The sequence below is a fragment of the Ranitomeya imitator genome, chromosome 2, assembly GCF_032444005.1.
Source record: "Ranitomeya imitator isolate aRanImi1 chromosome 2, aRanImi1.pri, whole genome shotgun sequence".
Lineage (NCBI taxonomy): Eukaryota > Metazoa > Chordata > Amphibia > Anura > Dendrobatidae > Ranitomeya > Ranitomeya imitator.
In genome coordinates this window covers 364,247,492-364,275,252 of record NC_091283.1, presented here as the reverse complement: position 1 = coordinate 364,275,252, position 27,761 = coordinate 364,247,492, and the positions used below count along the sequence as shown (strand labels likewise).

Here is a 27,761-nt window from a genome sequence, read left to right as displayed (position 1 = left end):
ACTGCGCATAGCGGCGTGTTCGGGCACGGATAAATTAAATAATCGACCTTTAGGGAATTTACTACCAGGAATCAAATTGATAGCACAATCACAATCCCTATGCGGAGGTAGAGCATCGGACTTGGGCTCTTCAAATACATCCTGATAATCAGACAAGAACTCTGGGACCTCAGAAGGGGTGGATGACGAAATCGACAAAAATGGAACATCACCATGTACCCGCTGACAACCCCAGCTGGATACCGACATGGAATTCCAATCCAATACTGGATTATGGGTTTGTAGCCATGGCAACCCCAACACGACCACATCATGCAGATTATGCAACACCAGAAAGCGAATAACTTCCTGATGTGCAGGAGCCGTGCACATGGTCAGCTGGGCCCAGTATTGAGGTTTATTCTTGGCCAAAGGTGTAGCATCAATTCCTCTCAATGGAATAGGACACCGCAAAGGCTCCAAGAAAAACCCACAACGTTTAGCATAATCCAAATCCATCAGATTCAGGGCAGCGCCCGAATCCACAAACGCCATGACAGAAAACGACGACAAAGAGCATATCAAGGTAATGGACAGAAGGAATTTGGACTGTACAGTACCAATGACGGCAGACCTAGCGGACCGCTTAGTGCGCTTAGGACAATCAGCAATAGCATGAGTGGAATCACCACAGTAGAAACACAGACCATTCAGACGTCTGTATTCCTGCCGTTCAACTCTAGTCATAGTCCTATCGCACTGCATAGGCTCAGGTTTAACCTCAGGCAGTACCGCCAAATGGTGCACAGATTTACGCTCGCGCAAGCGTCGACCGATCTGAATGGCCAAAGACAAAGACTCATTCAAACCAGCAGGCATAGGAAATCCCACCATGACATCCTTAAGAGCCTCAGAGAGACCCTTTCTGAACAAAGCTGCCAGCGCAGATTCATTCCACTGAGTGAGTACTGACCATTTCCTAAATTTCTGACAATATACTTCTACATCATCCTGACCCTGGCACAAAGCCAGCAAATTTTTCTCAGCCTGATCCACTGAATTAGGCTCATCGTACAGCAATCCGAGCGCCAGGAAAAACGCATCGACACTACTCAATGCAGGGTCTCCTGGCGCAAGAGAAAATGCCCAGTCTTGAGGGTCGCCGCGCAAAAAAGAAATAATAATCAAAACCTGTTGAATAGGATTACCAGAAGAATGAGGTTTCAAGGCCAGAAATAGCTTACAATTATTTTTGAAACTTAGAAACTTAGTTCTATCTCCAAAAAACAAATCAGGAATAGGAATTCTTGGTTCTAACATAGATTTCTGATCAATAGTATTTTGAATTTTTTGTACATTTATAACGAGATTATCCATTGAAGAGCACAGACCCTGAATATCCATGTCCACACCTGTGTCCAGAATCACCCAAATGTCTAGGGGAAAAAAAAAAAAGTGAACACAGAGCTGAGAAAAAAAAAAAAAAAATGATGTCAGAACTTTCTCTTTTCCTCTATTGAGAATCATTAGTTAGGCTCCTTGTACTGTTATGTTTGCTAATGACAGGTGTTATGAAGGCAATCCAGAAACACAGTGTGCTTAGCGATCAGAGCGCACCCAGTGATCTGACAAATACCCAAAAATACAAGAACGAGCTCTGAGACGTGGAAACTCTGTAGACTGCACACCTGATCCTATCCTAAACACAACTAAAAGCGGCTGTGGATTGCGCCTAACAACTACCTAGGCAACTCGGCACAGCCTAAGAAACTAGCTAGCCTGAAGATAGAAAAATAGGCCTGACTTGCCCCAGAGAAATTCCCCAAAGGAAAAGGCAGCCCCCCACATATAATGACTGTGAGTAAGATGAAAAGACAAAACGTAGGGATGAAATAGATTCAGCAAAGTGGGGCCCGATATTCTAGGACAGAGCGAGGACAGTAAAGCGAACTTTGCAGTCTACAAAAAACCCTAAAGCAAAACCACACAAAGGGGGCAAAAAAAAAACCCACCGTGCCGAACTAACGGCACGGTGGTACACCCTTTGCGTCTCAGAGCTTCCAGCAAAACAAAAGACAAGCTGGACAGAAAAAAAGCAACAAAAAAGCAAAAAGCACTTAGCTATACAGAGCAGCAGGACACAGGAACAATCAGGAGAAGCTCAGATCCAACACTGAAACATTGACAAGGAGCAAGGATAGCAGCATCAGGCGGAGTTAAGTAATGAAGCAGCCAACGAGCTCACCAGAAAACCTGAGGGAGGAAGCTCAGAAGCTGCAGTACCACTCGTGACCACAGGAGTGAATTCAGCCACAGAACTCACAACAAAAACCAGAACAATAGAAAATCTATAAAGTGTCTCCATTTTCCTCAAGAAATTAGTTTATAGGAGTAGTAAAAATTTTAACCAGTGTTTAAGCAGTGTTTTGGAAATTAGCACACAGTGAGCGTTGCAGAAGGAAAATTGCAAATATGCCATTTTAGTGCCCAATACATAGTGAACAGATTGTGCTTCAGGAGACACACACCGTAAATTAAGTGGGTTCTTCTCACTTTAGCAATGCCAAATACATGGATGCTAAATGTGGTTTGGGCACACTGCAAGGCTCAGAAGAGGTGGATATTTGGCTTTCGGAGAGCCGATTTTGCTGGATTGGGTTATAGAAACTGGTACTTTAGGATGAGTAAAAGTTTTTAATTAATTGGCATTTTGGCCTCCACAACATTTTTTGTTGGCTTATTATTATAATATTTGGGAGGTAGGACGAACAAAGAGGGTCGAAAATCATACTCTACTGCAGGGGTGTCAAACTGCATTCCTCGAGGGCTGCAAACAGGTCATGTTTTCAGGATTTCCTTGCATTGCACAGGTGATAATTTAATCACCAGCAGAGAATGATTCCAGCACCTTGTGCAATGCTAAGGAAATCTTGAAAACACGCATGGTTTGAGGCCCTCGAGGAATGCAGTTTGACACCCCTGCTCTACTAGTTCCTTCTCTCAGGTCTAATGTTAGACTGTGAAATGTTTATGTTGGTATATAATTTTGCTACATAACTTGCAATTTCTATGGACATTTTATATAGACATGTTATTAAAGTAAATTTTGTTATTTAAAGATATTTTATTAAAAAATAATCATTGGTTTCATTCTCAGCAGATCTGTCATCTGATCCTTTTAAACAGGTCCTGTTTTACGATTCATCACAGACTTTTCGGGAAAACAAAAGTCATGAAACGGATGTTAAATATGAAAGTTCTTTCACAGGAAAGAAGGCATCATTATGTTCAGAATATGAAAAAAGTTTTTCTTTCATAATGTCTTATTTTACATATCAAAAAAATCACAGAGAGGAAAACAGATTTTCTTGTTTAGAATGTGGGAAATGTTTTGCAAATAAATCAAATCTTGGTAAACATCAGAGAACTCACACAGGGGTTAAGCCATTTTCATGTTCAGAATGTGGTAAATGTTTTGTAGAAAGATCACATCTTATCACACATCAGCGAAGTCACACAGGAGTAAAGCCACATTCATGCACAGAATGTGGGAAATGTTTTGTAGATAAATCAAGTCTTTTTATACACTACAGAAGACACACAGGGGAGAAGCCATATTCATGTTCAGAATGTGGGAAACGTTTTAATCAGAAAGTGCATCTTGCTAGACACCAAAGAACTCACACAGGGGAGAAACCTTTTTCATGTTCAGAATGTGGGAAATGTTGTGCAGATAAATCAAATCTTATAGAACATCTAAGAACTCACACAGGGGAGAAGCCATATTCATGTTCAGAATGCGGAAAATGTTTTGCAACTAAATCAACTCTTGTTAAACACCGTAGAATTCACAAAGGGAAGAATCCATTATCATACCTAGACGGTGAAAAAATAATTTCTTAAAATAAAAAATCATGTTTTGTTGTTCATTAAAATAAACCTCACATGGGTAAAAACTATGTATTCAGTCAAAGTAAAGAAAAGTAAGTAAATGAGGAAGGTAAAAGCAATTTGGAACTAAAATTAGAATAAAAAATGCATGCTGTTACTAATATTCCTCTGTTATTCAAATAGCAAATAAAAAGCAATATTCCAAGTGTTTTGAATATTTTTCTTTCCCACATGCCAGCTCCCATGAGTTTTGAATCCATGCCTCAAGCATGGACAGGAAGTCTAGAGCAAAATAGAAAGGTAACACCCACTCTCTCCTTCATTGGTTTCCTGTTCTATGTAAAGAATAGCATAAATCATGCGGCTTAAATGCCGTGAAGATGAAACATCTTAACAGAATGAGTGGCCTCCAGCATAAGGCTACAGCCTGATTGACCTTCTAGGACGTAACTCTCTAGTGCAACAGTCCACAAATCTGTGTATCCCTCCATCTGCCGCATGCCTTGGCCTACCACCTTATAATTTGACTTGGCCTACTGTCCCTTGACAAAGGCTAGCGCTGAAACTAGTGCTGGAGCCTGCTGCTATTCCAGCAAGAGGATATGAGTTCACGTGTTTGCACTTTTGTTTCCCCTTTATGTACCTGGTACTGATGAGTGAACGTGCTCAGATAACGTCTTATCCGAGCACTCTCGGGTGTTTTCCGAGCATCTGGGCATGCTTGTATGTTATATTCGAGTCCATGCGGATACATAATATGCAGCGGTTAGATAGCCTCAACATATGTGGGGATTCACACTTCACACTTCGTTCTCAGTATTCAGTATACCAGAAGCACCGGCGAGTGGGTCTCATGAGCCCAGTCTCTGTATAGAGACATACAGTGGGGCAAAAAAGTATTTAGTCAGTCAGCAATAGTGCAAGTTCCACCACTTAAAAAGATGAGAGGCGTCTGTAATTTACATCATAGGTAGACCTCAACTATGGGAGACAAACTGAGAAAAAAAAATCCAGAAAATCACATTGTCTGTTTTTTTATCATTTTTTTGCATATTATGGTGGAAAATAAGTATTTGGTCAGAAACAAAGTTTCATCTCAATACTTTGTAATATATCTTTTGTTGGCAATGACAGAGGTCAAACGTTTTCTGTAAGTCTTCACAAGGTTGCCACACACTGTTGTTGGTATGTTGGCCCATTCCTCCATGCAGATCTCCTCTAGAGCAGTGATGTTTTTGGCTTTTCGCTTGGCAACACGGACTTTCAACTCCCTCCAAAGGTTTTCTATAGGGTTGAGATCTGGAGACTGGCTAGGCCACTCCAGGACCTTGAAATGCTTCTTACAAAGCCACTCCTTCGTTGCCCTGGCGGTGTGCTTTGGATCATTGTCATGTTGAAAGACCCAGCCACGTTTCATCTTCAATGCCCTTGCTGATGGAAGGAGGTTTGCACTCAAAATCTCACGATACATGGCCCCATTCATTCTTTCATGTACCGGATCAGTCGTCCTGGCCCCTTTGCAGAGAAACAGCCCCAAAGCATGATGTTTCCACCACCATGCTTTACAGTAGGTATGGTGTTTGATGGATGCAACTCAGTATTCTTTTTCCTCCAAACACGACAAGTTGTGTTTCTACCAAACAGTTCCAGTTTGGTTTCATCAGACCATAGGACATTCTCCCAAAACTCCTCTGGATCATCCAAATGCTCTCTAGCAAACTTCAGACGGGCCCGGACATGTACTGGCTTAAGCAGTGGGACACGTCTGGCACTGCAGGATCTGAGTCCATGGTGGCGCAGTGTGTTACTTATGGTAGGCCTTGTTACATTGGTCCCAGCTCTCTGCAGTTCATTCACTAGGTCCCCCCGCGTGGTTCTGGGATTTTTGCTCACCGTTCTTGTGATCATTCTGACCCCACGGGGTGGGATTTTGCATGGAGCCCCAGATCGAGGGAGATTATCAGTGGTCTTGTATGTCTTCCATTTTCTAATTATTGCTCCCACTGTTGATTTCTTCACTCCAAGCTGGTTGGCTATTGCAGATTCAGTCTTCCCAGCCTGGTGCATGGCTACAATTTTGTTTCTGGTGTCCTTTGACAGCTCTTTGGTCTTCATCATAGTGGAGTTTGGAGTCAGACTGTTTGAGGGTGTGCACAGGTATCTTTTTATACTGATAACAAGTTTAAACAGGTGCCATTACTACAGGTAATGAGTGGAGGAAAGAGGAGACTCTTAAAGAAGAAGTTACAGGTCTGTGAGAGCCAGAAATCTTGATTGTTTGTTTCTGACCAAATACTTATTTTCCACCATAATATGCAAATAAAATGTTAAAAAAACAGACAATGTGATTTTCTGGATTTTTTTTTCTCAGTTTGTCTCCCATAGTTGAGGTCTACCTATGATGTAAATTACAGACGCCTCTCATCATTTTAAGTGGTGGAACTTGCACTATTGCTGACTGACTAAATACTTTTTTGCCCCACTGTATATACATATACTAGCTGAAGAGCCCGGCGTTGCCTGGGCATAGTAAATATCTGTGGTTAGTTATAGCACCTCACTTTTCTTATTTTCCCATCACGCCTCTCATTTTCCCAATCACATCTCTCATTTTCTCCCTCACACCTCTCATTTTCTCCCTCACTCCTCTCATTCCCCCCTAACACTTGTCATTTCGACCTCACATCTGTCATTTTCCGATCACTCCACTATTTTCCCTCACTCCTCTCATTTTGCACGAACACCTTTTCATTTTCACCGCACACCTCTCATTTTCACCTCAGTATATACATGTTTCTCATCTCCCTTATATATAGTATACACCTGTATGTCATCTCCTGTATATAGTATATACCTGTATGTCATCTCCCCTGTATATAGTATATATCTGCTGTGTGTCATCTCCCCTGTATATAGTATATACCTGTATGTCATCTCCTCCTATATACAGTATATACCTGTATGTCATCTCCTCCTATATATAGTATATACCTGTATGTCATCTCCTGTATATAGTATATACCTGTGTCATCTCCCCTGCATATAGTATATATCTGTGTGTCATCTCCTCCTGTATATAGTATATACCTGTATGTCATCTTCTATACATAGCATATACCTGTATGTCATCTCCTGTATATAGTATATACTTGTAGGTCATCTGCTCCTGTATATAGTATATACCTGTGTGTCATCTCCTCCTGTATATAGTATATACCTGTATGTCATCTCCTCCTGTATATAGTATGTACCTGTATGTCATCTCCTCCTCTATATAGTATATACCTGTGTGTCATCTCTCCTGTATATAGTATATATCTGTGTGTCATCTCCCCTGTATATAGTATATACCTGTGTGTCATCTCCTCCTGTATTAGACCTCGTTCACACGTTATTTGCTCAGTATTTTTACCTCAGTATTTGTAAGCTAAATTGGCAGCCTGATAAATCCCCAGCCAACAGGAAGCCCTCCCCCTGGCAGTATATATTAGCTCACACATACACATAATAGACAGGTCATGTGACTGACAGCTGCCGTATTTCCTATATGGTACGTTTGTTGCTCTTGTAGTTTGTCTGCTTATTAATCAGATTTTTATTTTTGAAGGATAATACCAGACTTGTGTGTGTTTTAGGGCGAGTTTCGTTTGTCAAGTTGTGTGTGTTGAGTTGCGTGTGGCGACATGCATGTAGCGACTTTTGTGAGATGAGATTTGTGTGGCAACATGCGTGTAGCAACTTTTTGTGTGTCGAGTTGCATGTGACAGGTTAGTGTAGCAAGTTGTGTGCAGCAAGTTTTGCGCATGGCGAGTTTTGCGCGTGGCGAGTTTTATGTGTGGTGCCTATTGAGTATGTGCAAGTTTTGTGTGAGGCAACTTTTGCATGTGTTGCAACTTTTGTGCATGTGGCAATTTTTCCGCGTGTGCAAGTTTTGCGTGTGGCGAGTTTTCCATGAGGTGAGTTTTGCACTTGTGGCGAGTTTTGCATGAGCCTAGTTTTTGCATGTGGCGAGTTTTGCGCGTGGCGAGTTTTGAGCGTGGCGAGTTTTGAGCGGCGACTTTTGTCTTTCGACTTTTATGTGGCGAAAGACAAAAGTTCACATCTGGCAGCTGTCAATTTGCCTCCAACACTTTCCTTTCACTTTTCCCCATTATGTAGATAGGGGCAAAATTGTTTGGTGAATTGGAAAGCGCGGGGTTAAAATTTCACCTCACAACATAGCCTATGATGCTCTCAGGATCCAGACGTGTGACTGTGCAAAATTTTGTGGCTGTAGCTGCGACGCCTCCAACACTTTTCCTTCCACTTTTTTCCCCATTATGTAGATAGGGGCAAAATTGTTTGGTGAATTGGAACGCGCGGGGTTAAAATTTCGCCTCACAACATAGCCTATGACACTCTCGGGGTCCAGATGTGTGACTGTGCAAAATTTTGTGGCTGTAGCTGCGACGCCTCCAACACTTTTCCTTCCACTTTTTTCCCTATTATGTAGATAGGGGCAAAATTGTTTGGTGAATTGGAACGCGCGGGGTCAAAATTTCACCTCACAGCATAGCCTATGACGCTCTCGGGGTCCAGATGTGTGACTGTGCAAAATTTTGTGGCTGTAGCTGCGACGCCTCCAACACTTTTCCTTTCACTTTTTCCCCATTATGTAGATAGGGGCAAAATTGTTTGGTGAATTGGAAAGCGCGGGGTTAAAATTTCACCTCACAACATAGCCTATGATGCTCTCAGGGTCCAGACGTGTGATTGTGCAAAATTTTGTGGCTGTAGCTGCGACGATGCAGATGCCAATCCCGGACATACATACATTCATACACACACACACATACACACACATTCAGCTTTATATATTAGATATATAATATACATTATGCATAACTTGTAATTGCATTGTTTTGGGGAGTTGACCCTCTCGGTGAATTCAGTCTGGCACCATTAACCGTCTGATGTCTTCCTGGATTCCTAGGAAGTGGGACTTCTGATTTTTTTTCTATACTTTACTAATTCATTGCCTATATTAGGGTTTCTTATTTCTGGTAGGCAGCACTCAAGGGTTCAGCTGCCATATATAGGGTTCCTTTACCTTGCTAGTTGGTGGATCCTCTATACTATAGGTGCATACACATATTCTTTGTGTTATACCTTTAAGCGCGGTTCAGATTTTATCTATTTCTTTCTTTTATTTTGTGACAGGGCTGACACCCACCTGTCCTGATACCAGCTGCTAAGGGTATTTATAGGGAATGCTCGTATATTATGTTTGAGTCACTGCGGCTACATGATTTTCAGCTGTTAGACAGCATCAACACATATGGGATTGCCTGTTTGTTAGGGAATCCCCACATGTAGAAACACTAGAACACACAAGAACTACCAGTTGCTCGGATAACACCCAAGCGTGCTCAGATAAGATGTTATCTGAGCATGTTCACTCATCACTAGTACCTGGGTTTGATAGGCACTTTTGCAAATTATTTGATCTCTTTGATTTCCATACTCTTTTTTACTTTGAAATAGTGCACTGTGCTTGAATATTTTCATTGGTATACTTACCTTAATTACTACTGATTACATTTATCTATTATATACTGTATATACTCGAGTATAAGCCGAGATTTTCAGCCCATTTTTTGGGGCTGAAAGTCCCCCTCTCGGCTTATACTCGAGTCATACCCAGGGGTCGGCAGGGGAGGGGAGTCTAATAATACTCACCTGCTCCCGGCGCGGTCCCTGCAGGTCCCTGGCTCTCCCGGTGCTGCAGCTTCTTCCTGTACTGAGCGGTCACATGGTACCGCTCAGTAAAGTAATGAATATGGACCCCACTCCACTCCCATAGGGGTGGAGCTGCATATTCATTACTGTAATGAGCGGTACCATGTGACCACTCAGTACAGGAAGAAGCTGCGGCGTTGGAGAACCAGGGACACCGCGCCAGGAGCAGGTGAGTATAATGGGGAGGGGGAGCGCTGCGCGATATTCATCTCTCCTCGTTCCGGGCGCCGCTCCGTCTTCAGCATCTTCTGCAGTGATGCTCAGGTCAGAGGGCGCGGTGACGTGGTTAGTGTGGGCCCTCTGCCTGATCGTCCGTGCAGAAGACGCTGAAGACAGAGCGGCGCCCGGAACGAGGAGAGGTGAATATTGAAAGTGCCGGGGGCCTGAGCGACGAGAGGTGAGTATGATTTTTGTTTTTTATCGCAGCAACAGCATATGGGGCAAATATCTTTAGGGAGCATCTTATGGGGCCATTATCAACGTTTGTGCAGCACTGTATGGGGCAAATATCTTTATGGAGCATCTTATGGGGCCATAATCAACGTTTGTGCAGCACTGTAATGGGGAAAATGTGTCTGTCTGGAGCATCTTATGGGGCCATAATCAACGTTTGTGCAGCACTGTATGGGGTAAATATCTTTATGGAGCATCTTATGGGGCAATAATCAACGTTTGTGCAGCACTATAATGGGGCAAATGTGTCTGTATGGAGCATCTTATGGGGCCATAACGTTTGTACAGCACTATATGGGGTAAATATCTCTATGGAACATCTTATGGGGCCATAATCAACATTTGTGCAGCATTATATTAGGCAAATGTGTCTATGGAGCATCTTATGGGGCCATTATTAACCTTTATGCAGGATTATATGGGGCATATTTTAATATGGAGCATCTTATTGGGCCCATCATAAACTTTATGGGGCGTATTTTGTATGGAGCATCTTATGGGGCCATTATTGACCTTTGTGCAGCATGATATGGGGCATATTTTAATATGGAGCATCTTATGGGGCCATCATGAACTGTATGGAGCATTATATGGGGCTCCTGATTTAATATGGATATTCAAAAACACTTAACCTACTGATATCTCAATTAATTTTACTTTTATTGGTATCTATTTTTACTTTTGAAATTTACCAGTAGCTGCTGCATTTCCCACCCTAGGCTTATACTCGAGTCATTAAGTTTTCCCAGTTTTTTGTAGCAAAATTTGGGGGGTCGGCTTATACTCAAGTATATACGGTACCTATTTTAAGTAAACAATATATGCACCACTGTTTTAATCTCCTCCAACTACCGTATGTAATGTCGCCCCCTCTGTGTATTCATTTTGAGTCTGATTTTAACCTTTGATGTGACCAATTGTTATGATTTAATAAAAAATCATTACTTGGCTACATTATGACTACATATCTTGTTAGTAGGTTTTTCTTAAATTGTTTGGGACATAGTCTGGATATGGGTATTCAATGATAACTATAGTGCCATTACAATGTGTATGTACTGACATAATAATTGTGATATTTTAAGCACTTTATGTAGGGCTGGAAATATGTTTTGTTGCCTCATGGTTTCAACTTTGGTTGCAATAAGATTTTGGCAGCTGCAAGTAGCTGGACCATTGGCACCAACCCTCTGGCAAGAGTAGTGCTACCAAACATAGGTCACAATTGCACTTCTTTTCCTTTGGCAATCATATTAGTGGGGATAAAGCAAACAACATTGTGGACTATATGTTTGTTATGATAGAGTAGCAACTCACTTTGGAAAATAGGTAACAAACTAAAAATTGCAACTGACCCTGCCGATTCCTGTACAGACTGGAGACACGCAGTCTTTAATGGTTCCTCCATGAGCAGACATAGCCCTAACCACAGACTAGAAAATGGCAATTCAGACCTATTCTGCCTGAAAGTATAAATTACCTACAAAAGTGGAAGTGCTGAAAAAAAGGAAAGATCCCAGAGTGAGTAAAGTAAACAATGAAATACAAATATAGACTACGTCCTGTTAGATTATATGCTGCCTACTTCCTAAAAAGTAACAGAAGGTAGGTGCAGAGTAAAGAACAGAAACAGCAAGGAGTAAACCCATCACACACAGTGTGCAGCTCCCCGTGAGTAACAGCCAACATGAGAAGAAGGGGTGTGGCTTGCTCCTGGCTTTTAGTAGCAGCAGCAGCCTTCCCCCCTCAAATGGGACTGCAGATGTGGAGGCATCAGAGTGCTGAGAAAAGGTGTGTCTGCTGTGGCTTGATTCATTTCTATTTGCCGATAAACTTGCATATATAGAAAATAACAAACGTATGAATAGTGTGCTTCCCCAGGTCCAGTGCCGCACCTCCATCGCTGATCTTATCTTTGCTGACAGACTGCAGGATTGACTTTACCACTACAGTACATGTGACAACTGCTGCCAATCAATAAGATCAGCGTTCATGAATACGTAGGCCCCCATACATATTGGTTGTTGGATGAAAGATTCTTCATACTACAGTTATCTCTGTTCCTGTAATTTACCAGTCAAAATCCTATAATTTAATTTTTTTTCTTTATACGTCCTTTATTGATCTTTAAGGATGCAGCAATACGAAGCATTTTAATTATTTGAATGTACAGAAATCTTGCCTTCACAATAGGGGATCTTGTGATGCATATGCAGTTTAGCTAATGATGTGCCAAGAAGAAATTAAACCTCTACATCTATGTTGGTACCACAGAGATCGAGTCGGGAAAAAAATCAGATTGAATTGCATAGACAGGGGAATTATAGTCCTGGTGATCAATCAGAAGCAGTAGGAAAAAGAGGTATAATGCAGTCCAATGGTCAAACCAGCAAGAATGTTGGGGGTTTAGTCAAAAGTATAATGAGAAACACTGCTAGGTCAGATTGCAGAAGTTACATTTTATTGAAATGAAAATTTAAATATTCAGGAATTCTACGAATCCAGTGAATTCGAGCAATAGACGAGTCGCTTCACACAAATAGCCTAAAATGGTCAATCTAATTTTATACATTACAGCACCCAGAAAAAGTTCCCATGATCTTGGGCATGGCCCTGTGGGCTTCCCTGTAATACTTTGCATCTATCACATCACATGGTAAAAGACAGCCATTTAGGATGGACTATCATAGCCTGTATAAAAGCAGAAGCAGGAAATGCAGCAGCCATTTTGTGGTGAATCTGGGTAATGAGAGGTTGTTACAGGTTAGCAATAGAGATCGAGAAAGTCATTAAACAATTAAGCAATTGTAAAAATAGTGTGTGACAGCACCACAGTGAAGGTTTGTTTTGTAATGCAAAGAGAATATTTAGCTTAAAGGCATAGCTGAATCAATGTGTCTGGGAGGCAGAGTCATGAAAGGACACAGAGCTGGCAGCTGCTTGCTTGATCAGTTTAACCCCTTAGTGATGGAGCCAATTTGCAGCTTAATGACCGGGCCAATTTTTACAATTCTGACCACTGTCACTTTATGAGGTTATAACTCTGGAACGCTTTAACGGATCCCGCTGATTCTGAGATTGTTTTTTCATGACATATTGTACTTCATGCTAGTGGTAAAATGTCTTCAATATTACTTGCATTTATTTACGAAAAAAAATGGAAATATGGCTAAAATTTTGCAATTTTCAAACTTTGAATTTTTAAATCAGAGAGATGTCACACAAAATAGTTAATAAATAACATTTCCCACATTTCTACTTTACATCAGCACACTTTTGGCAACAACATTTTTTTTGTTAGGAAGTTATAAGGGTTAAAATTTGACCTGCGATTTTTCAGTTTACAACAAAATTTACAAAACCATTTTTTTAGGGACCATCTCACATTTAAAGTCACTTTGAGGGGCCTATATGACAGAAAATACCCAAAAGTGACACCATTCTGAAAACTGCACCCCTCAAGGTACTGAAAACCACATTCAAGAGGTTTATTAACCCTTTATGTGTTTCACAGGAACTGAAGGAATGTGGAAGGAAAAAATTAACATTTAACTTTTTTTTACAAACATTTTAATTCAGAACAAATTTTTTTTATTTTCACAAGTGTAAAAAGAGAAAATGGACCACAAAATTTGTTGTGCAATTTCTCCTGAATACGGCGATACCCCATATGTGGGGGTTAACTACTGTTTGGGTGCACAGCAGAGATTGGAATTGAAGGAGCGCCATTTGACTTTTTCAATGCAGAAATGGCTGGAATTGAGATCCATGTCGCGTTTGCAGAGCCCCTGATGTGCCTAAACAGTGGAAACCCCCCACAAGTGACACCATTTTGGAACCTAGACCCCTTGAGGAACTTATCTAGATGTGTGATGAGCACTTTGAACCCCCAAGTGCTTCACAGAAGTTTATAACGTAGAGCCATCAAAATAAAAAATGTTATTTTTTCCACAAAAATGATCTTTTCTCCCCCAAACGTTTATTTTTAAAAGGTAACAGGAGAAATTAGACCCTCAAAAGTGTTGTGCAATTTGTCCTGAGTACACTGATACCCCTTATGTGGGGGTAAACCACCGTTTGGGTGCACGGGAGAGCTCGGAAGGGAATGAGCACCGTTTGACTTTTTCAATGCAGAATTGGCTGGAATTGAGATCAGACGCCATGTCGTGTTTGGAGAGCCCCTGATGTGCCTAAACAGTGGAACCCTCCCCCCCCCCCCACAAGTATCACAGTGACCAAAATGAGCCAATAGGAAAAATCTTCCTATTGTTGCAAGTGCCTGCCATTTTCTTACCGGAAGAAGAAACCAGCGGCCGTGCGGGGAAGCAGGAGGATCCAGGGACACCAGGAGACACTGGTAAGTATTGGGGGCGATCGGAGACCCTATTTCTCTGTCCTCTGATGTGCGATCACATCGGAGGACAGCGAAATTAAATGGCAAATCACGCTTTTTTTGCGGTCGCCGCTATACGGTTAATAATGGTGACCGCACCCTGGGGGGCGGTAAAAACAGACCCAAATCATGTTCTCTGGGGTCTCGGCTACCCCCTGCAGCCGAGACTCCAGAGAAAATCTGACTCTGGGGGGCACTATACACTTTTTCCATAGCGCCGTTAATTAACGGTGCTGTGGTTTAAGTACCCTTAACTACCACCATTAACAGGCGTATTGGCGGTCGTTAAGGGGGTAATTATGGTGCTGCTGCAGTTGAATCACACATGCACGTCTTTTCGTGGAAACTGAAGGCTTTGGAGTACTTTTGATTAACGGTGAATTAATTTCTCATCAGTTGAGTGTCCTTTCATGATTTGGCAAAACTGACGAATTTCAATTTTAAAAGATTCGCTCATATCTTTTTATAAAGCATAAGTTTGAGTTGGATAAAGAACACAGAGGATACTTCTATTTTGTAGTCATTTAAGAGTGCGTTCATTTAGTATTTTATACCTATTCATAAGTGGTGGTTAATTTAAGTGTTCATATAAAAGAGAACTGAGCACCAATTAATGCAGCTTACACGTTTCTGATAAACCAATGCCTCATTAACCTCAGGATCTTTTCGGAGTGGTGCATACTCATAGAATAATTGTAACTAGATCACAAGAAATGAAAGCATTGGAGCGCTCACCCAGCATACATCTCTCTGGAGAACACCTTTTATTCTAAAGTTTATAAAACATTTTCGTGAATAGATTTAATCTTAACGGACTCATTATGAAAAAAGTAATTATTTACCCTTAATCGTTTTCAGATCATTTACCAATACTATGTAAAATATAGTTGGGCAGACCACTTAACTCCAACTTTTTATGGAAATGTAATTCTTCTCTTATGCACTCACCAATATTTATAAAAGAAATTGAGCTAGCCATTTGTAATTACTTCCGAGAAAACAAAACTGAAAACATATGCCCATTTATCATATGGAACTCTCATAAAGTGGTAAATCGGGGGGTTTACTGACACATAATTGCATAATTTTAAATATGACAAAGATACGCGACAACCCACCAACAAAAAATTAATAATTTTCTTTCTCGAATAAATCCACCTAAATCTCCGAACAACAGCTATCACATCTGAACTGTCACTGAACTTGAGGTTACGGAAATTATAAAAAATTGAAAACAAAAAAATCTCTTAGCCCTGATGAATATTCTAATGAATATTATCAACTATTTGCGCCTTTATTAATCCCACACTTGGTCGAAGTTTTTAACAAGGCATCGAAAATTTGAGAATTTCCCCCAGAAATGTTGCAGCCCACCATTACATTAAACCCAAAGGGGATCTTAATTTGGTTAAGAGCTATAGGCCTATATGCGAAATAAATACTGATGTCAAAACCTACTAAAAAATAATCGCTAACATTTAAGAAAATCTTCCAGGGATCATTCATAAGGACCAGCTAAGCTTTATTGAAGGATCACAGACAACTGATGGCACCATAAAAATTCTTAATCAAATTAATGTTATGAAACAAATAAAATTCCATCTGTTTTATTAACAATCACCACCAAAGAAGTCTTTGATAGGATTAACTCTGGACTGCAACTCTACTAAAATGTGAGTTTCATTCTCACCTAATTAGGACAATTATGGCACTTTACGCTTATCCATCAAAAAATTTTTTTTTTAATACCCAAATATCCCACCTGGTACCAATAGCAAATGGTACCAGGCAGGGATGTTTATTTACCCCTTTATTATTCGCTTTTGTCATGGAACCAATGGCAGAACATATAAGTACTAATCAAAAAATAATGGTATACAAATAGACAAAAAACACTACAAGGTAGGACTGTTCACAGCTGATGTTATTCGTAGCCTTTCTAACCCTTCAATTTCCAGTAGAGAAACTCTTTTAACCCCTCTCTGACCTTAGACGTACTATCCCGTCGAGGTGCCCTGTGCCTATCTGACCCTCGACGGGATAGTACGTCATAGCGATCGGCCGCGCTCACGGGGGGAGCGCGGCCGGGTGTCAGCTGCCTATCGCAGCTGACATCCGGCACAATGTGCCAGGAGCGGTCACGGACCGCCCCCGGCACATTAACCCCCGGCACACCGCGATCAAACATGATTGCGAATTCGCGATGTGCCTGCGGCATAGGGAAGCGTCGCGCAGGGAGGGGGCTCCCTGCGGGCTTCCCTGAGCCCCCCGCAGCAATGCGATGTGATCGCGTTGCTGCGAGGGTCTCCTACCTCCTTCCTCGCTGCAGTTAAAAAAAAAATTTCCAAATGTGTAAAAAAAATAAAAAATAAAAATTCCTAAATAATGAAAAAAAATATATATATTATTCCCATAAATACAGTTCTTTATCTGAATTTAAAAAAAAAGAATAAAAGTACACATATTTAGTATCGTCGCGTCCGTAACGACCCAACCTATAAAACTGGCCCACTAGTTAACCCCTTCAGTAAACACCGTAAGAAAAAAAAAAGAGGCAAAAAACAGCGCTTTATTACCATACCGCCGAACAAAAAGTGGAATAACACGCGATCAAAAAGACGGATATAAATAACCATGGTACTGCTGAAAACTTCATCTTGTCCCGCAAAAATCGAGCCGCCATACAGCATGATCACCAAAAAAATAAAAAAGTTATAGTCCTGAGAATAAAGCGATACAAAAATAATTATTTTTTCTATAAAATAGTTTTTATCGTATAAAAGTGCCAAAACATAAAAAAAAATATAAATGAGATATCGCTGTAATCATACTGACCCGAAGAATAAAACTGCTTTATCAATTTTACCAAACGCGGAACGGTATAAACGCCTCCCCCAAAAGAAATTCATGAATAGCTGGTTTTCGGTCATTCTGCCTCACAAAAATCAGAATAAAAAGCGATCAAAAAATGTCACATGCCCGAAAATGTTACCAATAAAAACGTAAACTCGTCCCGCAAAAAAACAAGACCTCAAATGACTCTGTGGACTCAGATATGGAAAAATTATAGCTCTCAAAATGTGGTAACGCAAAAAATATTTTTTGCAATAAAAAGCGTCTTTCAGTGTGTGACGGCTGCCAATCCTAAAAATCCGCTAAAAAACCCACTATAAAAGTAAATCAAACCCCCCTTCATCACCCCCTTAGTTAGGGAAAAATTAAAAAAATTTATTTATTTCCATTTTCCCATTAGGGCTAGGGATAGGGCTAGGGTTAGGGCAAGGGTAAGGGATAGGGTTAGGGCTAGGGTTAGGGTTAAGGCTACAGTTAGGGTTAGGGTTAGGGCTAGGGTTAGGGCTAGGGTTAAGGCTACAGTTAGGGTTGGGGCTAAAGTTAGGGTTAGGGTTGGGGCTAAAGTTAGGGTTAGGGTTTGGATTACATTTACGGTTGGGAATAGGGTTGGGATTAGGGTTAGGGGTGTGTCTGAGTTAGAGGTGTTGTTAGGGTTGCCGTTGGGATTAGGGTTAGGGGTGTGTTTGCATTATGGTTTCAGTTATAATTGGGGAGTTTCCACTGTTTAGGCACATCAGGGGCTCTCCAAACGCGACATGGCGTCCGATCTCAATTCCAGCCAATTCTGCGTTGAAAAAGTAAAACAGTGCTCCTTCCCTTCCGAGCTCTCCCGTGCGCCCAAACAGGGGTTTACCCCAAGATATCGGGTATCAGCGTATTCAGGACAAATTGGACAACAAATTTTGGGGTCCATTTTCTCCTCTTACCCTTGGGAAAATACAACTGGGGGCTAAAACATAATTTTTGTGGGAAAAAAAAGGATTTTTTATTTTCACGGCTCTGCGTTATAAACTGTAGTGAAACACTTGGGGGTTAAAAGTTCTCACAACACATCTAGATAAGTTCCTTGAGGGGTCTAGTTTCCAATATGGGGTCAATTGTGGGGGTTTCTACTGTTTAGATACATTAGGGGCTCTGCAAACGCAATGTGACGCCTGCAGACCAGTCCATCTAAGTCTGCATTCCAAATGATGCTCCTTCCCTTCCGAGCCCTCCCATGCGCCCAAACGGTGGTTCCCCCCCACATATCTGGTATCAGCGTACTCAGGACAAATTGGACAACAACATTTAGTGTCCAATTTCTCCTGCTACCCTTGGAAAAATACAAAACTGGGGGCTAAAATATAATTTTTGTGGAAAAAAAATATTTTTTATTTGCACGGCTCTGCGTTATAAACTGTAGTGAAATACTTGGGGGTTCAAAGCTCTTACAACACATCTAGATGAGTTCCTTAGGGGGTCTACTTTCCAAAATGGTGTCACCTGTGGGGGGTTTCTACTGTTTAGGTACATTTGGGGCTCTGCAAACGCATTGTGACGCCTGCAGACCATTCCATCTAAGTCTGCATTCCAAATGGCGCTCCTTCCCTTCCGAGCCCTCCCATGTGCCCAAACAGTGGTTCCCCCCCACATATCGGGTATCAGCGTACTCAGGACAAATTGTACAACAACTTTTGGGGTCCAATTTCTTCTCTTACCCTTCGGAAAATAAAAAATTGGGGGCAAAAAGATAATTTTGTGAAAAACATGATTTTTTATTTTTACGGTTCTGCATTATAAACTTCTGTGAAGCACTTGGTGGGTCAAAGTGCTCACCACACCTCTAGATAAGTTCCTTAGGGGGTCTACATTCCAAAATGGTGTCACTTGTGGGGGGTTTCAATGTTTAGGCACATCAGTGGCTCTCCAAACGCAACATGGTGTCCCATCTCGATTCCAGTCAATTTTGTATTGAAAAGTCAAATTGCCCTCCTTCGCTTCCGAGCTCTGTCATGCGCCCAAACAGTGGTTTACCGCCACATATGGGGTATCAGCGTACTCAGGACAAATTGTACAACAACTTTTGGGGTCCATTTTCTCCTGTTACCCTTGGTAAAATAAAACAAATTGGAGCTGAAGTAAATTTTTTGTGAAAAAAAGTTAAATGTTGATTTTTATTTAAACATTCCAAAAATTCCTGTGAAACACCTGAAGGGTTAATAAACTTCTTGAATGTGGTTTTGAGCACCTTGAGGGGTGAAATTTTTAGAATGGTGTCACACTTGGGTATTTTCTATCATATAGACCCCTCAAAATGACTTCAAATGAGATGTGGTCCCTAAAAAAAAAATGGTGTTGTAAAAATGAGAAATTGCTGGTCAACTTTTAACCCTTATAACTCCCTAACAAAAAAAAATTTTGGTTCCAAAATTGTGCTGATGTAAAGTAGACATGTGGGAAATGTTACTTATTAAGTATTTTGTGTGACATATCTCTGTGATTTAGTTGCATAAAAATTCAAAGTTGGAAAATTGCGAAATTTTTAACATTTTCACCAAATTTCCATTTTTTTCACAAATAAACGCAGGTATTATCAAAGAAATTTTACCACTATCATGAAGTACAATATGTCACGAGAAAACAGTGTCAGAATCACCAGGATCAGTTGAAGCGTTCCAGAGTTATAACCTCATAAAGGGACAGTGGTCAGAATTGTAAAAATTGGCCTGGTCATTGAAGTGCAAACCACCCTTGGGGGTAAAGGGGTTAATAATTGAAGAATTTTCAAATCTTTCCTACTATAAAATTAACGCAACTAAGTTGAAAATTCTGGATTTCAATATAAAAAAACGATTCTACAATAAATGATATTACCGTATATACTTGAGTATAAGCCGACCCGAGTATAAGCCGACCCCCCTAATTTTGCCACAAAAAACTGGGAAAACTTATTGACTCGAGTATAAGCCTAGGGTGGAAATGCAGCATTTACCGGTGAATTTCAAAAATAAAAATAGATCATTATTTCCCCATAGCTGTGCCATACAGTGCTCTGCACCGTTCATATCTCCCCATAGCTGTGCCATATACGGTGCTCTGCACCGTTCATTGTGCCCCATAGCTGTGCCATATACGGTGCTCTGCACCGTTCATTGTGCCCCATAGATGTGCCATATACGGTGCTCTGCACCGTTCATTGTGCCCCATAGATGTGCCATATACGGTGCTCCGCACCGTTCACTGTGCCCCATAGCTGTGCCATATACGGTGCTCTGCACCGTTCATTGTGCCCCATAGCTGTGCCATATACGGTGCTCTGCACCGTTCACTGTGCCCCATAGATGTGCCATATACGGTGCCCTGCACCGTTCATTGTGCCCCATAGCTGTGCCATATACGGTGCTCTGCACCGTTCATTGTGCCCCATAGCTGTGCCATATACGGTGCTCTGCACCGTTCACTGTGCCCCATAGATGTGCCATATACGGTGCCCTGCACCGTTCATTGTGCCCCATAGCTGTGCCATATACGGTGCTCTGCACCGTTCATTGTGCCCCATAGCTGTGCCATATACGGTGCTCTGCACCGTTCACTGTGCCCCATAGATGTGCCATATACGGTGCTCTGCACCGTTCACTGTGCCCCATAGATGTGCCATATACGGTGCCCTGCACCGTTCACTGTGCCCCATAGCTGTGCCATATACGGTGCTCTGCACCGTTCATTGTGCCCCATAGCTGTGCCATATACGGTGCTCTGCACCGTTCACTGTGCCCCATAGATGCTCCACATAAATCTCTGCCGCCGCCGCTGCTGCTGCTGCAATAAAAAAAAAAACCACATACTCACCTCCCTTGATTGCAGCTCCCGGCGTCTCGTTCCGGCGCCTCCATCTTCCCGGCGTCTCTCTGCTCTGACTGATCAGGCAGAGGGCGCCGCGCACACTATATGCGTCATCGCGCCCTCTGCCTGAACAGTCAGAGCGCAGACGCCGGGAAGATGGAGGCGCCGGCCGGGAAGATGGAGCGACGCTCGGCGGCTGGAACGAGGACAGGTGAATATGCTATACTTACCTAGTCCTGGCGATCCTCGCGCTGTCCCTCTGCCTGGTCTTCGGTGCCACAGCTTCTTTCTCTATCAGCGGTCACCGGCACCGCTGATTAGAGAAATGAATAGGCGGCTCCACCCCTATGGGAGGTGGAGCCGCCTATTCATTTCTGTAATGAGCGGTCCCACGTGACCGCTGAAGAGGGGAAGAAGCTGCAGCACAGAAGACCGTGGGACGGCAGGGACAGCGCGAGGATCGCTGGGACTAGGTAAGTATTCCTCAGCGCCCTCACCCGCCGACCCTGCCACCCACCTTGACTCGAGTATAAGCCGAGAGGGGCACTTTCAGCCCAAAATTTTGGGCTGAAAATCTCGGCTTATACTCGAGTATATACGGTAAGTGTTCTGCCCATTAATGTGCAGCAAGTTAATTCACAATGTAATACCAGTTGTTACCATTAGAGGTCATTAGGTACACATTTATCCTGTTCTTGTATCCAGGAGCATTTTGCTTTAAGCCTGTGTTCTGAATAGAACCGCCCCTTCCCCCCCCCCCGGGCAAGAGTAGCCATTTTCCCCCAAACCTTGAGTCTTACACACGTGTTCCTGGCTCTCTCTTCCTGCAGATAATTGCTCTTGATAAGCGGATTCCGGTGAGGCACAAATCTACTTACATGTGTGTTTTATGTTAGAACAGTTATGCAGCCACTGTGTAGCAGAGTGTGTAGTTAGGCATGTTTTGCTTTGTTCCATATTGCTGTTTTTCTGTATGCAGATAGTTGATTGCCTGTATAAAGTAGTACAATGCTGACAGCCTGACCTTGCCCTAAGACAAGCCATGATAACTGTGTATCTGCCTTATGCTGCGTTAGCTCTGTAATCTCTGTTAATCATGTTATTGCATCCTGTAACGTGCTGTAATGTGCCAAGTACTGATGCACTGTTATTTCCTTTGGAGTTTTTACCTGATCATCCATTATATCGCATATCTCACAATATCATCTACTATTGTTGTTCATCGTTCACCATCTCAATAAATATAGACTTAAGAACCTATACAGTCTGTTTACTGAGGAAGTGGATGAAGGTTTATCTGTATTCTGAAATCCACACAGCATCATACGTGGAGGAAGGCAGAACATTAAGTTTCTCTCCATTTGAATGGGAAAAAGAGGCAATTTCATATCTTACATTTAACTAAAAATCATAAGACTATTGAACTAAATTTAACAAGTATTAGTAAAATTATGCAAACTGAACTAAATAATTTTTACAAGTACAAATTATCATGGGTTGGTAGAATCATCACTTTTAAGCTATTTTCCTTACCAAAAATTTTATAAATTTTTAGGGCTATCCCACTAACTTATCCACTGAAATTTCATCGGAGATTACAAATTCTTCTCAACAATTTCATTTGGAATAAAAAAAAAAAAAAAGAGCTAGGGTAGCAAATACAACTCTAATTAATAGTAAACTAAAAGGAGGTTTAGCTATTCCTAGTTTAATTAATTATGATAATGCAAATCTGATAAAACAATCACTTAATTGGATTAATACTGAAAATCTGTTGGCCTGGGCAGAAATTGAACAATAATAACACCCCACTACTGAAATTAAGCTTAAATCATATAATGTCTCCTACGCCATGTTTTCCCACTCTTCCTACTTTATCAGCCACTATACAGGACTGGAGACACATAGCAAGATGCCAAAGTAAAAGGGGACGCAGATATGATCAAATAAAAAAAATATACCTGTAAAGTTCATTGAACTACTATCTGATCAGAAGCTCCCAGACTCATGGAAACTCAAGAATATAGCCAAAATTAAGGATCTTCACGATGGTAAGGATTTGTTTCCAAACAAAATATCAATAGCTCAAAATAATCTTTACAGTCAGTACCTCATCCCTCTTGCACTAATAAAAAAATCATTGTCTATCCTTCTCAAAAATAAGTCCCAGAAAATATCAGCCTACTGCTATGTAATTCCAATAATAATCATTATTGGAAATCAAAGAATATTTATAACATCTTAAATCAACACTTAGAATTTTTTAAAAACCTCTTTCGTGATGAATTAGGGGAAAAAAAAGATCTTAGGGTATGTGTCCACATTCAGGATTGCATCAGGATTTGGTCAGGATTTTTCATCAGTATTTGTAGCCAAAACCAGGAGTGGGTGATAAATACAGAAGTGATGCATATGTTTCTATTATACTTTTCCTCCAATTGTTCCACTCCTGGTTTTGGCTTACAAATACTGATGTAAAATCCTGACCAAATCCTGATGCAATCCTGAACGTGGACACATACCCTTAATATTTCCTTTACTACAGAGCGATGGAAATCATCCCTCAAATCAACATATTCATCCAATATTTGCGCATTACACGAATCCTTGTTCAGGTTAGTTTCAAGATGGTACTTCACTCCTGCTAAAATGGCTAGAACATTTCCAGGTAAATATTCTGATTGCTGGAGAGGATGTGGCCTGAAAGGTGATTTGACACATACGTCTTGGGGATGCCCTAAGTTGCAGCCTTTGTGGAAAGAAATTTCTATTTAGATTAATAAAGTAACCCAGCAAAATATAAATCTTACACCCCAAATGTGTCACGCACAGTGTGGGAAAGACTAAGTGCAACACATAGGGATGAGGGGAAGGAAGCCCAAACACTAGGGAATGGTGAAGTAGAGACCCCTAGGCCAGTGTTTCTCAACTCCAGTCCCCAAGACCCCACAACAGGTCATGTTTTCAAGATTTGCTTAGTATTGCATAGGCGATGGAATTAATGCTTGAGCAGGTGATGAAATTATCACCTGTGCAATACTAAGGAAATCCTGAAAACATGACCTGTTGTGGGGTCTTGAGGACTGGAGTTGAAAAACATTGCCCTAGGCAGATCTAACTGCACCCTGCCTACCCTACCTTTCCTATATTGCACACCAATCACCGAGCAGGAAATCTAAGCCCTGCAAGTCCCTAGAGCTAGGCCCTAAATAGGGAAGGGGGGGATGATCACTGGTCAGTCTCCACTGCAAACTAAAGACAAAATGGGAGACAAACAAGGGGGAAGAAACTTAACTTGAGCAGACTCTAGAGACATAACACCAAATGTCCTCCAAGAGCACCACAGAGGAAGTAAGCCGACTACTAAAGCTCCAAGCCTTCACATGGGAAAAAGTGAATATCACAGGCGACTCCCTGAAGCAGACTTAGAGTTTATAAACACCCAGGTCCAAGAGTGTCAATTAGAACCAGAAGGAGGTTGCCGCTGGGTCCAAAAGTCAGAAGAATTAAGAAGGCGTCTGCAATGCCAAACGCAGAGACGTTCTGCAGCCAGATGCAGAACGACTGTCTGTTGCATCTGACACACCTGTGACAAAATGGCTCTGCTTATCTTAGATCTAGACAGTATTAATCAGATACACAAACCTATAATTATAAATTTTTTTTGTTACTAAAAATGCTATAGCTGCACTTTTCGAAAGGAAACTCTGTATCGGTTGTCAGTAATATTATTGATAAGATTACTTTGCACAATTCATATGAAAGGAGCCACGCAATTGCAAATAACTATTATCATATATAACTATGTTTAATAAAATTAAATTAAATACTTCTAACCAGTACAGGAGTTTGTGAAACCAGACGTTGTGATCTTCTGGACCCTATCTGTTACGGTTTCCCTGTGACACCAACCCTCTTATCCTTTCCCCTAATAATTTTGTATTGTTGCAGGGAAAGTTTAGACTGATAGGAAGGGATGATTTATATGTGTAACAACTCTGCTGGCATCACAGCATGGCCTCACATCTCTCACACAATCTTACCCACTGCTCCAGGCCATGATGTGCTTTCTCTTTAATGCCAGCTCCATGTTCTGTGTCTCTGCTCTCTGCATGCCTCATGGCTATGTGTATAGGGGGCCGGCGCCTGAACTCTCTGGTTCTTATAGGAATCAGGTGCATCTGTCTAATCAGTTCCTGACCAATTACCAAGAGGCCTCCTGTATATAGTGCAGCTCCACCCTGTGGTCTGGGCCTGTGCAATGTGTTAGCTCAGTTAGAGTTTAGCTGCTGAGTTTGCCTGGCCTTGCTCTGAGTTTCTCCCTCTGAGCTTTTCTCTGTGCTTTTGCCTTGTTCTTGTAGTCCACCCTCCAGGAGGCAGAATATCCTGGTCCCTGTGTCTTTGTCCCTGTGTCTTGTTCTATTGCCTTGTCTGTACTTTGTCTTTTCTCGGTCTCCTTGTCTGTGGCTTCCTTCCCTGCTTTCTTTCCTTGTGTTTTCTGTCTGCTTACACTCCGCACTCTTGCGGCTCTGCACTCAGACTTTGCTTCGCACTCTCTGGCTTTGCTCTGTGGCTCCGCTCTTTAATAATCTTTAATAATAATCTTTATTTTTATATAGCGCTAACATATTCCGCAGCGCTTTACAGTTTTGCACACATTATCATCACTGTCCCTGATGGGGCTCACAATCTAGAATCCCTATCAGTATGTCTTTGGAATGTGGGAGGAAACCGGAGTGCCCGGAGGAAACCCACGCAAACACGGAGAGAACATACAAACTCTTTGCAGATGTTGTCCTGGGTGGGATTAGAACCCAGGACCCCAGTGCTGCAAGGCGGCAGTGCTAACCACTGCGCCACCGTTGCAGTTTTATCTGGCTCCGCTCTTTGTGGTATTATCTGGCTCCGCCTCCTGTGTTTCTGCACTTGGCTCCGTCTCCGCTCTTGGCTCCGCCTCCAGCGTCTCCGCTCTTGGCTCCGCCTCCAGCGTCTCTGCTCTTGGCTCCGCCTCCAGCGTCTCCGCTCTTGGCTCCCCCTCCAGCGTCTCCGCTCTTGGCTCCGCCTCCAGCGTCTCCGCTCTTGGCTCCGCCTCCAGCGTCTCCGCCTCCAGCGTCTCCGCTCTTAGCTCTGCCTTCTCCTTCTCTTTTCTTAGTTCCACCTTCTACTTGTTACTTGGTCCTCCTGTGTGAACAGGTCCCTACCTGTTTCTTCATACCTCATTCCTTTCTGCTTGTTTCCTTTCCTGCACCTCCTGTGTGAACAGGTCCCTACCTGTTCCTTCATTCTCCTTTCCTTCTGGCTTGTTTCCGTACCTGCATCTTCTGTGTGTACAGGTCCCTCCCTGTTCCTTCATCACTCTCAAAATAGGACTGCACTCGGGTGTCATCTGAGTGCAGCCTGATTCATACACCACATCAACCAGTCCTGTGTATCCTGTGTTCCTGCCAGTCCTGCCGTTCCTGCCCTGCCTTCCAGTCCTGTGTTCCTGCTGTCCTAGCCAGTCCTGTTTCCTGCCGTGTCTCTGCCAGCCCTGAGTTCTCGGCCGTGTCTCTGCCAGCCCTGTCTCAGCCGTGCCAGCCTACTTGTCTGTGTTCCAGCCGTGCTCTTCTGCCAGTCCTGCCTAATGCCCACACCAATCCAGGTGTTCCTGTCTCCCAAGTGGGATCAGCAGCCACAGCCAGACACCACCCTGGAGTAGCACCTGGCAGCTGCCTGCTGCACAAGCCTGACCTCACCATCAGAGGCTCCAGTGAAGACCCAGGCAGCTGTTATAGTCACGCCCCTTCCAGGCAGTGGCGTATCCAGGGGGGGGCAGGCGGGGCATTTGCCCCGGGCGCAGCTGACAGGGGGCGCCAGCGGGGCCGCCTGAATTGATGATGTGATGCGGCATTGCAGCTGTTAAAAGCCAGGCTCCTCGTCGGCGCCCGGCACATTCTGCCGCCCGCGGCCCGCCCTCCCCCCCCCCGCAGTGAGATAATCCCGTGCCGCTGGAGGTTCGCTTGCTTCAAGGAAGGAGCCCCTTCCTTTTCAGTCTAAGCGCCTGGCCGGCTGCGCCCCGCCCCCTGACGACCGCTGAGAGGCACAGGCTGACGTCACAGTCTGACTGAGCATGTGACTCACTGTGACACATCTCACACAGGCAGGCTGCTTCATAACCGCTGGTCGTTCGTTGCGCCCCTGCACCGGTGACTGAGACTCGGTTTGTTCGTTCGCTCGGGGTTCGGGCGTGTCGTCGTGCAGTCAGTGCTCGTGTGTAGTATTACTAGTAGTCACTCACTGTAGGAGGAGGGGGAGCCGGGGAGGGAGCGCTCAGCAGCGGCCAGGGCAGGGGCAAGTTGCAAACTGGGTATGTAACGAGACTGTCAGACTCACTCACTCACTGTTGTGAGAATGAGTCTGACGACTGTGATGGGGGCACAGATCAGGACAGTATGGGGGCAAAGATCTGGACATTATGGGGGCACAAATCTGGACAGTATGGGCCATAATGTCCAGATTTGTGCCCCCATAATGTCCAGATCTGTGCCCCCATACTGTCCAGATTTGTGCCCCCATACTGTCCAGATGTGTGCCCCCATACTGTCCACATCTG

The 27,761-nt window shown here is 42.7% G+C and overlaps 1 protein-coding gene across 1 annotated transcript in view; it reads left to right on the top strand.

Annotated features, from left to right (window-relative positions):
- The window catches only part of LOC138666581 (zinc finger protein 271-like), a 91,783-nt gene that overhangs the window by 22,867 nt on the left and 41,155 nt on the right, over positions 1-27,761 (top strand). The window contains exon 7 of the mRNA XM_069754783.1: positions 3,140-3,879. Coding sequence (XP_069610884.1) covers positions 3,140-3,879 — 740 coding nt within the window. The remainder of the gene's footprint in view (positions 1-3,139; positions 3,880-27,761) is intronic.